Here is a 15,963-nt window from a genome sequence, read left to right on the forward strand (position 1 = left end):
CACTCGGATATCCGTTATCCAGATACACGTCAGTCGCATTTTACCACCCTTGTATTAAGAATAAAATTAATCCCCATTTTCTATATACAGTTTGAAACAAACGAATGCACTTACCCGTCACACGCGATTTCCAACTCCATCACCAGTTTTCTGATACAAAGCTCATCTCTTTAATGTTACAATTTAACTGAATATCCGTCACAGCCCACTTAAAAAAAAAAGAAAAAACCTCTCTAATGCCAAATCAGTCTGTCTTATATTGTGCAGTTACACAGTGCTTCTTCCAGTTTCACCTGGCAAAAATGCAGCCAAAACAAAGCGAATGAGACAACCTAGGGTAATGTAACAGTTAATCATTAAACAGTTTTTGATACTGTGATGCATTTGTTGCTTTTATGCATTTTTCATTTGCAAGTGAACTGTGACATTAGGGCCTTATCGAGCACTATATTCTGCAATTTTGAATAGTGACATTGGATACTGTTTTAATTGTGGAAACTTTTTTTTTTTTTTTTTACATTTTACGCAGTTCTGTGCATGGGTAGCATTTTGATTTCATTTTGCTGTTGGGTCGTTAATGTGGAATTTTTCATCCTGCTACAATACGTACCGGATTTAAAAGTATGTACTGTATTACAGTTAACGTGTCACCGCTTTAGTTTTGGCAACTGATATTTTTAGAATCATATCATTCTGAATTAAAACACTACAAGGCAGCCGGCATTGTACCAAACAAATCAGTACAGTTGGAGGGTATGCAGTTCTACCATAGGGAAAAGGTAAATACTGTTGGCAATACTGTGTTTTATTTTGAAAATGTAGGTAACTTTTTCTATCTTTTTTTTTTCACCACTTTTAAACTCTGCTGCAAACCTGGCCTGGTTCCATGAAGTTCATCGAGAGACAGAACCGAATCACTAATAACCCCCAAAACAGAAATAAATGTGTACTTTTTACCAGTCATGTATATGCCTATGACTTTATTGCACAACCCTGTTTCATTTCAGCATGTTCTTAACCTAATTTTTTCCATGAACACTACAGTCAGGTACAGGTACATATAATTCCCCTCTTTACTATCAGTTGACGTGTCAAAAAGTTCATTTTGGCAAACCACAAATAAATTAAAACACAAAAGGTCATAAAATACAACATGACAGAACACAGCTCAGGACAATAAAACAAAAATAATAATAATAATAATAAAATAAAAAAGCAACTGCTGATTTTTCTTTAAACAAGAAAACGAATAATCACTGATCACCTGCAGATACAAGATAACAAAATCATCTCACTTGTTTGGACAATTAATTTTTTTTTTCTTTTCTGCAAACTATCATTCTAAAGTCTATCACAAATGGTATGTTCCTAATTCAGCAAGCACCCAATTTTTATATTTTGACTTATTATAATTAAATGCATTATAATATTCCATAACACAGGTTCTTAAAATCACACAGAACCATTCTGAAATGCCTGGCTGTACAAAACATAAAAATAAAAAAAAACCATGATCAGTGATTTCAGCAGAATGTGCATTTAGATACCAGATGATGATGCCAAACACTTGATTAATATATTTTTTTAGCTACCAAAACTCTGTCCATGAACAAATTGGTGTAACAGACTCTAGTTATTATAGGCTGACAAATGTATTCATGCTTACACAATCTTTTAGTAACCTCCTGTAAATTGGCTAAAGAACTACACTAGACTGAAGAAACAATGGTTCAAGACCAACTTAGGCATACGTCAAATGTGCAGTCTCCCCACTGTAACATCAAGTGAAGGGGCCATGGATGGTCAGCTAACTGGTAATGCCTTGAGACAATGGAACCCTCTGCCACACAAACAAGTGTTTGATCTATTAGCCTGCATACTTTGGAACTGCGAGTACAGCTTTTTCTTGTGACAACCACAAAACGTCTGACCTTCGAATTGAATGGAATTTCATTCCATTTGATGTTTATTTTAATGACTCTTGCAGCCCCACGTGAATAAGAGTGTCCTGCTGCTCTTTCATGAGAGATCACCCATCACTGGTATGAAGCAAGGCAGAGAGGTGGCTCTGTCTGTTTGATATAAACTATGCAATTACTATGTAATCTCTCTCTGTATTCGTGGCATACTAAGCCAACATTCTGCAACTTAATGAAGGCAACTACAGGCATTATAATAAATAAACAGGAGGTCTGGGTGAGTGGGAAGTCATATAGAGTAGAGCACAGTACAGTACTGCAATGCAAGCATTCGGTATTAATTGAGGCAGCAGTGCTTTCCTTGTTTGAGTTTCTCCTAAATTACTTTAAGGGTTGGACATTCCCTCCCTATTTGGTACTGCCAGTGCATACATACAATGGTTGATGCTTCATGTTTTGTCTGATTAGATAATCAAATGGATTAACAAATAAAATTCCTCAGTTATTTGAATAGTAATTACTCATGACAGGAATTGAATCCTAATTGTTACCAATATGGCATGCTTAATGTTGTATACAGTTATATCAGTTAGGTAGTTTGTTGACAGATGTTATGGAAGTCAATTGTTAAGACAGCTGTGGTTAGTTGTAGGTGTAATTTAAACTACACCTAAAATGTCATTCTGCAAAGATGCATGTGATGGAAACATATAGCTGTAGTCAAATATCATTCAACTACTTGTAAACAAAAAATATCCTTTGATAGCATTAACTGAGTTCTAAATGTAGATCTCCTCTCATTTCAATATCAGTAGGTGACTGGCTGCTGCCAGTGCCATTCATGGCCTACAATCCAATCTTGAACTAATTGCCAGACATCAGTCCCTTCTTTGATTTAGAAAATTTGGAAAGACCAATTTCTGCCAGCCTACAGTCTGAACTGGTGCTGACAGAATACCAGTTCAAAATGGTTTGATCTTGGTTTGCTACTGATGGACATTAGGCAGGAAATATTTCAAATCTCTTTCAACTCATAATAAATGCCTGAGCAATTCAATGAACCGTTTCTTCAACCAAAGGAAATGTTCTAGGCACACTTCTGGAGCCTTGAAAACCTTCAGCCATGGGCCTGCTTGGGCTTTACCTGTATTGTAGGAAACCCAGGTACTTATTTTTATAGTTTTCATATTAAAAGGCAAATACAGTGGCTTCAACGTTTGTGCGACAGTATGTTGTGTACACTGGAAACATGCAGTATTGCAGCCTTAGGTGACAGTAGCATCTTAGTCATTGTCATGGTTTCTCCTTCTGTCTTGAATTCAAGTTAATTGTGTGGATTAGCAGCGGTTTATGGAATGCATATCCTCCTCAGAGCAATTCAGTTTCATAATTTTACACAACAATGGTCACTGCAGATAAACCAATGCAAAATACTTCTTACTAACTTTTTTTTAAATGAATACAGGCATCCAAAGCTGGCCTTTATCAATCTCTGACCTGAGTCTTCAAACTTCACCCACAACATTTCTGTTGTCATTGGTTTTAATTTATACCATTTTAATGTTGCTTGTTATGCCCTCACTCAGGTCACTTATAATCAATGCAGACATCTGGTATCCAAAGCATCAGCAAATTACATTACTTGTCTTTCCCAAAATACATGATAGGATCAATAAAGAACCATGATAATCTGTCATTGATTTTTATCTTTACAGTACCTCCACAAAAGCAACATTTTTTTTGTCATAGGAAATCAATGGCCATCTACACAACACAGTGAGATCTAAATTTAGCCACACAAGATAGAGCGAGCGAGAGAGAGAAAGAGAGAGAGACATACATACAGAGAGAGCACAGCTCCACATAAATTACAATCTTCAAGTTGCAGTGACCTGTGAAAAATAGCACAGCAAAAAGTGAACCTCAGATGCACTGCCTATCTATCAAATATTAACAGCTTCATTTGCATTTAAATGACAGGAGCAGTGGTGGATGGAAATGTTGATGCCAGTCAGTGTGGTACGTTGCTGGCATTGAGGGAGAGCGAGCGCACACAAGATGATGTGGGTCAGGTAGAAGGAATGGGAACAAACTTGACATTAGCAGGGCTATCGGTTCCGATGAGCCATATCCAGTTCTGAAACACAATCCACTAGGCGAGATTTAGCTGTAAACACATCTGCTCATGAATAAGTTAAATGTCACCATGTGCCCCAAGGCACCTAGATGAAAGTACTAAAAGTAGAAAGGATGGGAGATGTGCAGCATTGAGGACGATGGTAGGTTTCTGAGTCTTGTGAAAGGTAAAAAGACTGCCGCATCAGCCATCAGACACAGGAGGAGACACCCAGCCGTACTTCTCGTGGGTTTTCACCAAGCTCTTAAAGGTGGCCTCTGCATCTTTACGGCTGAAAGATTTCTTGGACTTACCAGCTTTCCTGCAGATCCGGCCCTGTACCAAAAGATAGGGAAAACAATTGCAATTATTAAGAAAAAGTATTGTCTTCTACCATTTTAAGGATTGGGTTTGGAGTATGTATGATTACTAAAACTAAAGTCTTACACCAGCTTGTATTTCTTAGCCTGAACCCGGTGGGGGTGGCTCTTCATGTTTTCTTATGCATCAGACTGTTGTATCTGAATGTTATTGGCACACATTGATGACTGGAATGGCATGCTGTAAATTCATAAGAGAAATTTATATATTTTGAAATTTTGGGCTTCACGGTAAGACTGCTAGACTGTTCAAATGATCTTTCTTGACCAGCTAAGCCAGGTAAAGTGCATATTTACAATGGTAATATTTTCTCAGATAACTGACAGAAATACCTTAATTTAAATGGCTTTGTGCTATGTCTTTCATTTTCCTTCTGATTTCATGTAGAGCTAGAGAGAATGCAGCTGACTTGTGACGTGCTCATAATAACTCTTAAGCATTCTCCATATTAACTGCTGAATACTACCAATACCATTCACCCTCGCACAAAAAAACAGTTGCTGCATTTTGCCTCATTTATATCTAAGCTGTTTCCAAGAGTTTTCCAGTATGTCAACCACTAGAATGGCTGTTTTATGTATATCAGCTATTCTATCACTAGTAATTCATTAGGCCATGCTAGGTTTCAACAAACATGTCTCTGATGGAATACGGAAAAAGTTGCAACAGTTTTTTATTTTTATTTTATAGAAGATGATACTTAAGTGAGAACTACAGGTTTGCAGCCTTTAATATTTTTTCACTGTGCTGAGGCACTGCTGGTAATTGCAATAATTCAGTAAATGTTGTCCTTTTACATTCATTTTACTTGCATGATCAGTTTTATTTTAAATAAGTAAATGCTGAGGACAAGTAACTAAAGGAATCTTGTGAACACATTACAAATTAAAAATACTGGTAAAACAGACAAGATGAGGAGGTTAAGATGAAGATCTTTGGGTACTTTGTTTGTTTCTTTTCCAGACTTTTTTCAGATTTTCCAAATTCAGCGCTATAGATTCCTGGTACCTTTTCACTTTTTATGATGAAAACCTGATCAACAAGATAGGAAGTGATTTGCTACCAGGGAACAACATAAACTTCCAATCTAGTTTGTTATTTTTAAAATAAATGTTAAATCTGCATTATATTTAAAGTAAAATATGACAAATCACACCAAATAAATCAACCAACTACCCTTACGGATTTGATGACATTCCTGTGATTCTGTATACACTAATGGTATTTTTTAACCTAATAATGAATACAATTTACTGATTGTTGCATCCAGATAGTTACTTCAAGACGTCACATGAACGAAAGTAGAGACAAAAACATGCAAGTCATTTGAAAAGCAGCAATTGGTAATAGGGAAACATAATCCCTGTTCAACACTTCTCAATCCAACATCAAGACACCAGACGTACTGTACAGACAGAGACTGACTGCAGTCGGTGTCACCTAATCAGGATACTGATAATTGGGATATAACTCCGGGTGATGGTTCTTCCGAATGCTATTTATGCCGTTTAATTGGGATGCAGTATTTGTAGTAGAGTGCAGTGAGTATGTGATTACGCTGTGACTTGTGTACATTGCGTAAACCATGTTGAACTGAAGAAGGAGGAGTCTCATGTGGTTTCTCAGGCTGCTCTTAATTTTGTTTAGGAATAAAAAAAACAACAACATTGACTCATATTTTAAATTATGTATTTAACATTTAATTATAATATGATGTGATTTCATATTATAATTAAATGTTAAATACATAATTTTCATTAAAAATTTAAAAAGTGTGACTAAGTTTGTCTCACCTGCCTCTCGTTTAATTGGGACAGCTGCTTATTCGGGATAAAGCGGCTCAGACCGTATTATTAATCAGGAAAAGCAATTGGCTTTGTGGCAAATTTCAGGGACTATTATTATTATTATTATTATTATTATTATTATTAATTAGTCATTTAGCAGACGCTTTTATCCAAACGTGACTTAGAGACGAGGGGTGAATTATGCATAAACAACTGCGCAGAGTCACTTATGGTTTTACGTCTCATCCGAAGGACGGAGCACAAAGAGGTTAAGTGACTTGCTCAGGGTCACACACAGTTAGTCAGTGGCTGAGTGGCGATTAGAACCGGGGATCACCTGGTATCCAGCCCTTTTCTTTAACTATTGGACCACAATAAAACTAAAACTAAATGTTCACAGGAATAAAGCATGAAGTATACCTAGTAATAGCCGGATTTTTGAAATCGTAGATCTGTGTATTTGCCGATTTTGCTGGTACTAATTTGACACGTACACTGTTTTAAGAAAGATTACTGCAACTTTGCTGTGTTGAAGGCTACTGTAAAAAAAAAAAAAAAGTGAAATATCTCTTAAGAAATGTGTTTACAATTTGTGCAAGGCCTGGTTTTGTGTAAAAAAAAAAACACTAAAAAACCCCACACATTTAGAGTTTTCTATAACATATATTATAAGAAAATAGCTGCGTTAAAGAAGTTACATTTCAAATGTTTGGGTTTTTTTTATTTTATTTTATGCAGCATTAGTTTTTGTTGCTAATGAAAAACATTTCCTCACTATTCCATGAGTAATGCAGTTTTCTCTGAATTCTTTATGTGGTCTGGTAGCCTTCAGGCTTCAGTATCCTAGCGGTGTCATGGGTATTTCCAAAAGTCTAAATACTACCTCAATACTAAAACACAATTTTTACTTACATGGACGGGTTCTTCAGTTTAAGTACCTCGTACACAAAAGCGAACATGGCTTGTGAACTGTTTATCTACCTCTTAAAAAATGTAAAACATGTAAAAGAATAAAAGTACTGGTAACTTTGGATTTTTAATTAGGATTTGAGTTTAGATTTGTGTATTTGTGTAAGTTTAGTATTTAAAATCACCAAGTAGAAAAAAACATAAATTACATAACTGAATACTGTATTTACGTATTTTCTGGTGGATTGATTTGGAACAGTGATTAAACCTAATTTGAACGATAACATTCAATGTCCTGTTTTCTAATAATATATTGTTACTGCAGTAAATTAATACACATTTTCATTCAGCCTATTTCATAGACTAGGCTATGCAGAGAGTGTTCAATATACAGTCAACCCTGCTTAATATCACTTTCAAGGGACTGGGCAAAAATTGCAGAGTTGACTTTATCAGGAGTTCACTGGCAAAATAAGCATTTCAGGCTACCAATAGTAAAAATAAATAAATACATAAAACACCATCACAAATATAATTACCATGCTGTTTTTTTTATTATTATAAAGTTATAATAGTGTTATTTATTTAAATGTATTATCATCCGCAATTGCTCTGCACAAAACCATGTAAGCTGTTTTTTTTTTTTTGTTAAAAGCAAAAAGCGAGATGAGTTTTTATTGTTTCATAATACCACACAAAAAGACAGAAGTATGACTGAGTCCAAATGTTATTTTAGCCCTTACCGCTCACAATCCTGCATCAAGTTTTGCCACAGCATTTCCAGGACCCACTGATTTAGAAGTTGTTTCAAAACTGGGATAGGATTTGATGCAAAAACTACCAATGTTGATCTTTTGAGTCTTTGTAAAAACACATTCAAGTTTTCAACAGCACACACATAAAATAATGAAAACTCAGAAAATACATTTATAAATGAATAAATATAGAAATCAATTAGCAGTCTCCCATTTTTAAGTACGTGTATGTGATCAGCCACTGTACAACTGAAACAGCCGTATAGCCAATAGGAATCCATTACATTTTTGTGAACCATTTCAGAATGTTCAATTTCAAACTAAATGGCTGCACAACTAAAATATCATCATCTTTCCCCCTATTAAAATGGCAAATGTGGGAAGAGGCAGGCAGATACAAAGCCGGAAGTATGACGTAATCCTCGCTGTGTTATTTGCAGTCTAACAAGTCACTCTGATTAAGTTTTCTGAATTTTTTCCACCTTTATTCCCCAGTTGATTAATTACCAAGATAAGTGAATACAAATATCCAAACAATGACAGTAATGGTTAGCTGGTTGTTTGTTGTAAACACTAGAGGGTGTTCTGTAGCATTTTAAAATCCATATGGCTTTTATAACCTTTGCTGCTGCAGGTAGTAGCAGTCGAATGGTTGTTTAGTTCACAGAAAGAGTGAGCCGAAACCTCCAAGAAGGGAGGAAAGCTTGTGTGCCTGCAACAATCTGGTTACTGATGATGCATATTTTCAAATAATTGTGTGGCACTGCAAGTTTAAAGTCATTCTGGAACAGTGGCCAGATGGCTGCCCCGAGTCGAGCCTGCAGACAATTGGTGCAGGATGCAAGTAGGACGTGTTCTATGGTTACATCACCCCTTAGTGTACTGAAATTATGGAAACAAGCCCTTTGACACAAGACACAAGCTAAAGGAGGTGTAACACCACTTTCAGAATTCATGTAATGACGTTGAGAAAGAATGCTAAGTGGTTTATCACGGGCTGACAACAGGCTGTTTTTTTATGCTGTAAAGCTGTCAAACTGTATAGCCTTGTAGTGTAATGTAGCAAGAGAATGGAAAGAATGCGAATGATAGATTTACAGGGTTAAATTTGGTGGGGGTCTATCAGTGCATTTACATGGCACTTCAAATCCTGTTCAAATCCGATTACAAAGTAATCAGATTCGGAAATCCTGCCATGTAAACTCTGCAATCAGATTTGGGAATCAGGCTTCTCTCCGTAATTCGATTCCGGGTAATCGGATTTGCGGATGTGGGGTACCTGATTCAAATCCGATCTCGCTGCCTTGTAAACGCGGTGATCGGATTACAATATTACTTCGGCAGTGTGCATGTGTACTAAAAATTAGAGAGCAATCCTGCGCATGAGCGGCTGTGTGTGTTTCAGTTGAGCATGATGGGTCTCTGACACACAGGTGTATATCCTTTGGGCTCATAAATGGTTTTACCATTTCGCAGAGCTTTTCAAATGACACTTGTGTCATACAGAAATTCTCTCTCCAATCTGCATCTATACATTTCGTAAGTACAGTTATGTACCACCAATCCCTACCTCTTTCTTTGACCCATACAATACGACTGGGCTCACTGAAAGCAACAGCTATACATAACAAAATTGGGGTGTAATTGTCAGTATGGCTCTGTCTGTCTTGCTCTAGAGCTAAACGTCGACAACGGAAAAGCATGAGCATTCCAAGGTTCGCATTAATGTTTAATTGCATCAACATCATCAATGTTGAAATGCACATTAGGAAAAATGTGTAATCGATCTGCATCTTGACTGGAAAGAAGTTCTGAAATAAAATAGAGAGGAGAAGCGCTGTCGCCTCAGAGGCTTATCTGTGGAGGCTTGACTGGTAACTCTGCGCCTGCAGGTTCTGAAAACGTCATCGGTAGCACTCAAGGTCGGCCAGGGTGCCCTTGGCTCACCGCGCACCAGCAACCCCTGTAGTCTGGCCTGGTGCTCTGCAGGCTTGCCTGTAAGCTGCCCAGAGCTGCGTTGTCCTCTGAAGCTGTAGCTCTGAGGTGGCTGCTCGGTGAGTCTGCAGTATGAAAAAAAGCAGTCGGCTGACGGCACACGCTTCGGAGGACAGCGTGTGTTCGTCTTTGCTACTCCTGAGTCAGCGCGGGGGTGGTAGCGGTGAGCAGAGCCTAAAAATAACTGGATATGCCAATACATAAAAAATAAATAAAAAAATAAAGGCCAAGTAACACTAAAATGTAAATAACCATATAAAACTGGAAGACAATACACCAGCAATATTTGTTTGAACACCTAATTCATCAAACTGTATATTTTGCCCACCCGGCTTAATTTATTCCTCTAACTTGTGTATATCCAGTTCAGAAAGATTTGTGAGTGAACTTTAGTGGCACCATAATTCTATCTTGAAGTTCTTTGGACAGAATATCATAGAGAGACATCCCCTTAAATCTAAGGCAATACTAGTGGACCAGTAAATCTTCATGTTATGAAGTCAAATGTATTATTATTCCTTTCAGCACTGCTCTCCAACTGAAATAGAATTCTAAATGGCAGCTGTTAAACTTTAAATTAATATTTTATTGAAATTCACTCAGGTACTGTTTTCCATTAAGCCAAGGTGCCTTCCAGTTATACTCTTTCATGCAACTCCCTCCCCACATTTGAAACTATTACATGCTGTTTGCATTTAAAAAATAATGTGTACAGTATATCAAGGAACAACAATGCTTATGGAATCAAGCCCACAAGTCTTGGAAATTGGGCAATTTAAAAGGTTTATTGCAATAAACCTGTGGGGCAGCAGTGTGGAGTAGTGGTTAGGGCTCTGGACTCTTGATTAGAGGGTCATGGGTTCAAATCCCGGTGGGGACACTGCTGCTGTACCCTTGAGCAAGGTACTTTACCTAGATTGCTCCAGTAAAAACCCAACTGTATAAATGGGTAATTGTATGTAAAAATAATGTGATATCTTGTAACAATTGTAAGTCGCCCTGGATAAGGGTGTCAGCTAAGAAATAAATAATAATAAATCACTGCCTTAAAAGCACACTGCAAGTAAATGGTACTGATTAGAGAATGCTGCTTAGCAGAGTGCATATATTATTAAAACATCGTTCTCACCTATCATCTATCTAAAAAGTGAAAAGGTCTCTGAGAGATATTACTAATGCTTGTTCACAAAGCTCCAAATCACAATCTAGTTCCAAGCCATCTGATTAACACTTTCATTCCTGAGGTGTGTTCTCTGCCTGCTAACATAATCAGATTGGAAAACTAGATTTTTTTGTTCATTGTAGGTTAAATTAGCAGGATGTATTGTTTTTTTTTTTTGGTTGTTTAGAAAAAAAAACATGTTTGAATGCTGTCTGATTGTAAAAAAAAATGACAACAGTTTTTGTTCAGGTCCACTAGAGAGAGCAGTGATGCTTGATGATACCATCTGGGCAAGGCATGTTCATGTGACATCTTTGTGCATAACAGGTATCATGTATCATGGTAGGTTTCACTGAGGGAAAACATGTAACATGCACTTAAAGGTTAAAATACATTAATGGCACAAAAATCAACTGAAAAATAGGCTTTGTAAGGAGGGACATAGTACAAAAAACTGTGTTAATATAAACAATATAGTTTAGAATAGCGGGTGGCCTATTTAAATACAGTTGCCTGACGTTTTTTTTTTCTTTTTTTCTGAAATAAACTGGAACTCTGCTGGTTTGAGCCAGAGTTTTGGTGCGCATGAATATTTATGAGTTCCCTTTAAATCGTGTATAGATCACTGCTTTTTACTTACTTCAACTAGGAAAACATGGTAATTGCAATTTGAGATTCTTAAGGTTCATGGGAGAAAAAGAGGTACCGCTGTATTACGCCATCTGTTTTTTTTTTTTTTTTTTCTTCCTGAGGTGATTTATAAACCCACTTATTAACATTACTGCATTAAATAAAAAATAAAAATAAAAAAAATACAGGGAAATGAAGTCTGTGAAAAATCAGGACTATGAATGTTAGACAGGCGGTATTAAGATCCGCCACTGTTTAGATCATTAAAATGCACCCAAACATGGCTGAAAATCACACTTATTAATGAGTTAATCATTTGAGGGTACGTGTGCTTCTCAACAGATCACTCATTTTAATTGTAATTACAAATGTCCCCCCTTCTCTATCTGAACAGCACCTTTTATTTAATTAACAGCCGTCACTTTCCTCTTATGGAAGGATTATTTTGGATTATTTTGGACGTACTAAATAATTTGAATATCAAATAATACCTATGTTCATAAAATAGGTCGTATTAATAAAACACACACAACACTATATATAGATAGATAGATAGATAGATAGATAGATAGATAGATAGATAGATACTAAGATAGATAGATAGATAGATAGATAGATAGATAGATAGATAGATAGATAGATAGATAGATATAGAAGGAGGCTGTGTGGTCCAGTGGTTAAAGAAAAGGGCTTGTAACCAGGAGGTCCCCAGTTCAAATCCTACCTCTGACTCATTGCGTGACCCTGAGCAAGTCACTTAACCTCCTTGTGCTCCGTCTTTCGGGTGAGACACAGTTGTAAGTGACTCTGCAGCTGATGCATACTTCACACACCCTAGTCTCTGTAAATCGCCTTGGATAAAGGCGTCTGCTAAATAAACAAATTATATATAACGAGTACGAAGTACTCAGCATTGCTGACACCATATTGCAGCTTTGCAATTAAGGTTATTGTACTGTAATCATATGTTCTTTCATTGAGAATGTCAGATTAGTGAACCAATCATTCTGTAGTTATAATTTACATTCAATCCACAGTTTTTTGGTTAACTTGAACCTTTTACAGGGGACGGGAGGGTGAGGGCTAAAGTCATAGTGTAAAGAAGACGTGTGACCCTTACCTGTCCTTTTACCAGACTCGCAGAAAATTGCCTCATTACTGCTTCCACCGTGTATGCGCTAGACCAGCCGCGGGGTGTCAGCAATTCCATGCAGATAGCCCCTCCGTCCAGTACGTAGCCATTCTCTAGCCGAGGGGTCAACACCCGCATGAAGGGCGGAGAGAAAGGGAAATTGTCGGGGAATGAAATATTGAGCAAGATGTACTCAGTGTTGGTATCCTTCATGTCCTGCCATAGAGCAGAGTCTCTGTCCACTTGATGCAACTTGACATTCCATTCGAAAAGGTTGTCGTCGGCCAGCTCCACCGTTATAAAATTGTCAGCAAGCCTTTTAATTTCCTGCAGTTCCTTCATCAACCTCCTAGTCCTGACCTGGCTGCAGTGCGGCCTGTGCGGTACCAGTGGTTGCAATGGGGTGGCGGGAGCTTTGCTTGCTGCCACTTGCTGTTTTTCCTTGATGTCCTTGCTCGTCTGCTTCTCTTTGCCAGGCGGCTTGTCCTTATTTGACTGCTCAGATTTCTTCGTTTTAGTATCAGGGGGATTGAGAATGCTGTTGCTATCACTGCTCGTGTTGCAGTGCTTAGTGTTGTTTTTCTGGTTGCTTTTGCTGCCTTTGAACGAGCCCTGGTGATGCTTAGGATCCTCGGTGTCTCGGTCGTGAAGTCGAATCAGACCTATTTTTCTTAAAAGAGTAGCCATTACTCCAGCCGTTCCTTCTGCTTGCACCAAATGGCTACAGTGTTTTACTTGAGGTAAAAACAACACACTGTACCTTTGTAACTACCACAGATTCTGATGGCGACGACTGGGCGATTTCATTCAGTCTTCGGAACCTGCAGCACCATCATTAAAACAAAAAGAACAGCAAAATTCAAAACGAAGCCAGCAATTCCATCATTCAAATAAGTAACCACTAAACCAAAGATATACTCAAATTATTTGCATATTTATATGCACAATAAATTGATATGTTGTTCAAGATACCGCTATTTCCTTGAAATGTCCTGCTCTTCGTTGCAGCAACTGTGACAGGTTGTTTTTGTAAGTGGCTGCAGTTTTGCTGCTGTGGCTGCAGATTCTGCCCACTCCAATTTTTTTTTTTTTACAGAGATTTTTTTTTTTTTTTTTTAATAAAATAAAATAAAATATACGCTCCCTTTATCGTATCTTGGCTCTCTTTTAATCAAAGGTCAAAGCAATATAATTTCAAATTTATTTGAGCTCTGCGTCCAATATTTTGTTAATAAAAATAAAATGTAAACCCTTACCCTTTTTTTAAATATAATTTTAGACCGTGGCAGTTTTGTTGAATTCCTGTTGTAATGATGCAAAAAATATGAAATTGGTGCCGAAAAAAATGCCTTTCCCTAATCCAGAGTCTCTTGCAGATCTGACATTGCAGAGGTAAACCTTCGATGTACTGCAGTTGCAAAAGCACCCGCAGTTAATGCTGCTCAAACCGAACCAATCTGCTCTAATCGCTCGCTGAAGAACTGCACAAATACAAAACCACGTCTGATACGTAAAACGTCAATGGTTACTGCTGCTCTACCTGGCTGGAATGAATAAGCAGGGCTCTGACTAATCCGGTTTAAAAGTGTGCACTAGCTATGAGGGGTCCGCTGTTTTGTTGAATGAGTCGTTTGCAAAAACGTTTAAACCCATAGGTCTACCTCCTCAATGCCCCCGAGCTCTCGGTCATCCAATGAGAAACGCGGACTTTACAATGGAGATAATTAAAATGAGGTTACCCCTCTGAGCTGGGCCGCTGTCGCTGTCCAACCTATTCAGGAGTGGCGACTGTTAAATCAACGTTTCATGGTGCAATGAAATTCTGAAATTAATTCCAACTAATATGGCAATTCATTTCCTCAATTTATGTGCTCCAGTGCCCAGACAGTTACCCTATTAATATTGCACAACTATTCCGAAATAACCAGGATTAAACAAATATCCCGTGCTGTTTTTAAATGTATTTGTATTTGTTATTATTGTTTTTACTTTTTGGGGGACTGCATTATTACACTTTCTAAATGTACCAGATCTTTTGATACATTTAGGACTACAGTTTTCAGCACTACCATTTCATGGTTTAGAATAAATTAAAAAACAACGCCATACAAAATAAAATGCAACAAAACAAGTCAATACAGTTTAAGGGTTATTATCAATATGATGGCAGCAGTTCGTAGATTACATATTTTTATCAGCTTTTACAAGATATGTTTTGTAGCAGAAACGGGTTTGTCTAATTAGACAATACAAGTCAGCTGTAGTTGTTTGGCTTTATGTTGGTATTGGTGGAGTTCAGTAATTGTATTCGAGGCAATTATTACAGAACACTTGTTCACATTTCAGGAAATCCCTTGTGCTTTCCTCTGGTTATTCTGTGACAATTCCATTCAGTGACACAAAATATATATTTCTTTGTTTAATTAAAGGGCGAGTTTAACTATACACTTACCACTGAAAAAGCAAATTTTTAAGAGGTAAACATGAATATAAATATCAAGAAACATTACAGTATAAAGTATATAAATACTAAAATAATTTTGAATCTATTATGTTGAATACACTTGATTTACAGTGAGTAGCTGCGTTACAAAAAAAGGGAGATGTCAAAGGCCACTACATAAAAGGCTAACTTGGAGTGCCAACAGCCAAATTAGCCTTTTACGTTAGTCCTTATTATGTTTTGATTAAACTAACCATGAAATGTATGTTTTCCCTGGAAAGTATTTAAATAAGACATTATTAAATTATTGGACACTTTTTTTTTAAATTTAGGTGACATGTTGCCCAAACAATAACTATAACTCCATTTGAATAACCTAAAAAAAACTTTGCTAATTAATGTCTTTAACTAGCTGCAACATAACAAGATAACCAGTGCTCTCTAAATATATCCCTAATCCATTTAGTTTCCTATTCTTGTCCCTCTGCAATCTAAGTGGTTTAAGCAAGTTAAAGAAAAACACAGTTATTGTGCCAGTCAGTTTATTTGACGTACTCAAGTTTCATGATTAGCCTCAAACTCAGCGTCATATAATCTAGTATTCATTTCGTGTATAACTGCATCTAAAAATGTGACCTACTTTCAATAACTTAATAAAAGCGTTCTTGTGCTTTTTTAGTTCCATCTTTTAAGTAAATATGAAACCGAATAAACTGCAATTCTGGTTGAATTTG

The 15,963-nt window shown here is 36.9% G+C and overlaps 1 protein-coding gene across 1 annotated transcript; it reads right to left on the reverse strand.

Moving 5' to 3' along the window:
* Nucleotides 1–960: 960 nt before the first annotated feature.
* LOC117435547 (ubiquitin-conjugating enzyme E2Q-like protein 1) lies at nucleotides 961–14,448 on the reverse strand. Its single transcript, XM_034058824.3, has 3 exons — nucleotides 14,043–14,448; nucleotides 12,775–13,607; nucleotides 961–4,371 (listed from the first exon to the last, which is right to left on the reverse strand). Exons 2-3 carry the CDS (start codon nucleotides 13,471–13,473, stop codon nucleotides 4,240–4,242), a joined length of 831 nt encoding a protein of 276 aa, XP_033914715.1. The 5' UTR covers nucleotides 13,474–13,607; nucleotides 14,043–14,448; the 3' UTR covers nucleotides 961–4,239.
* Nucleotides 14,449–15,963: the final 1,515 nt, after the last annotated feature.

Source organism: Acipenser ruthenus, chromosome 3 (genome assembly GCF_902713425.1).
Source record: "Acipenser ruthenus chromosome 3, fAciRut3.2 maternal haplotype, whole genome shotgun sequence".
Lineage (NCBI taxonomy): Eukaryota > Metazoa > Chordata > Actinopteri > Acipenseriformes > Acipenseridae > Acipenser > Acipenser ruthenus.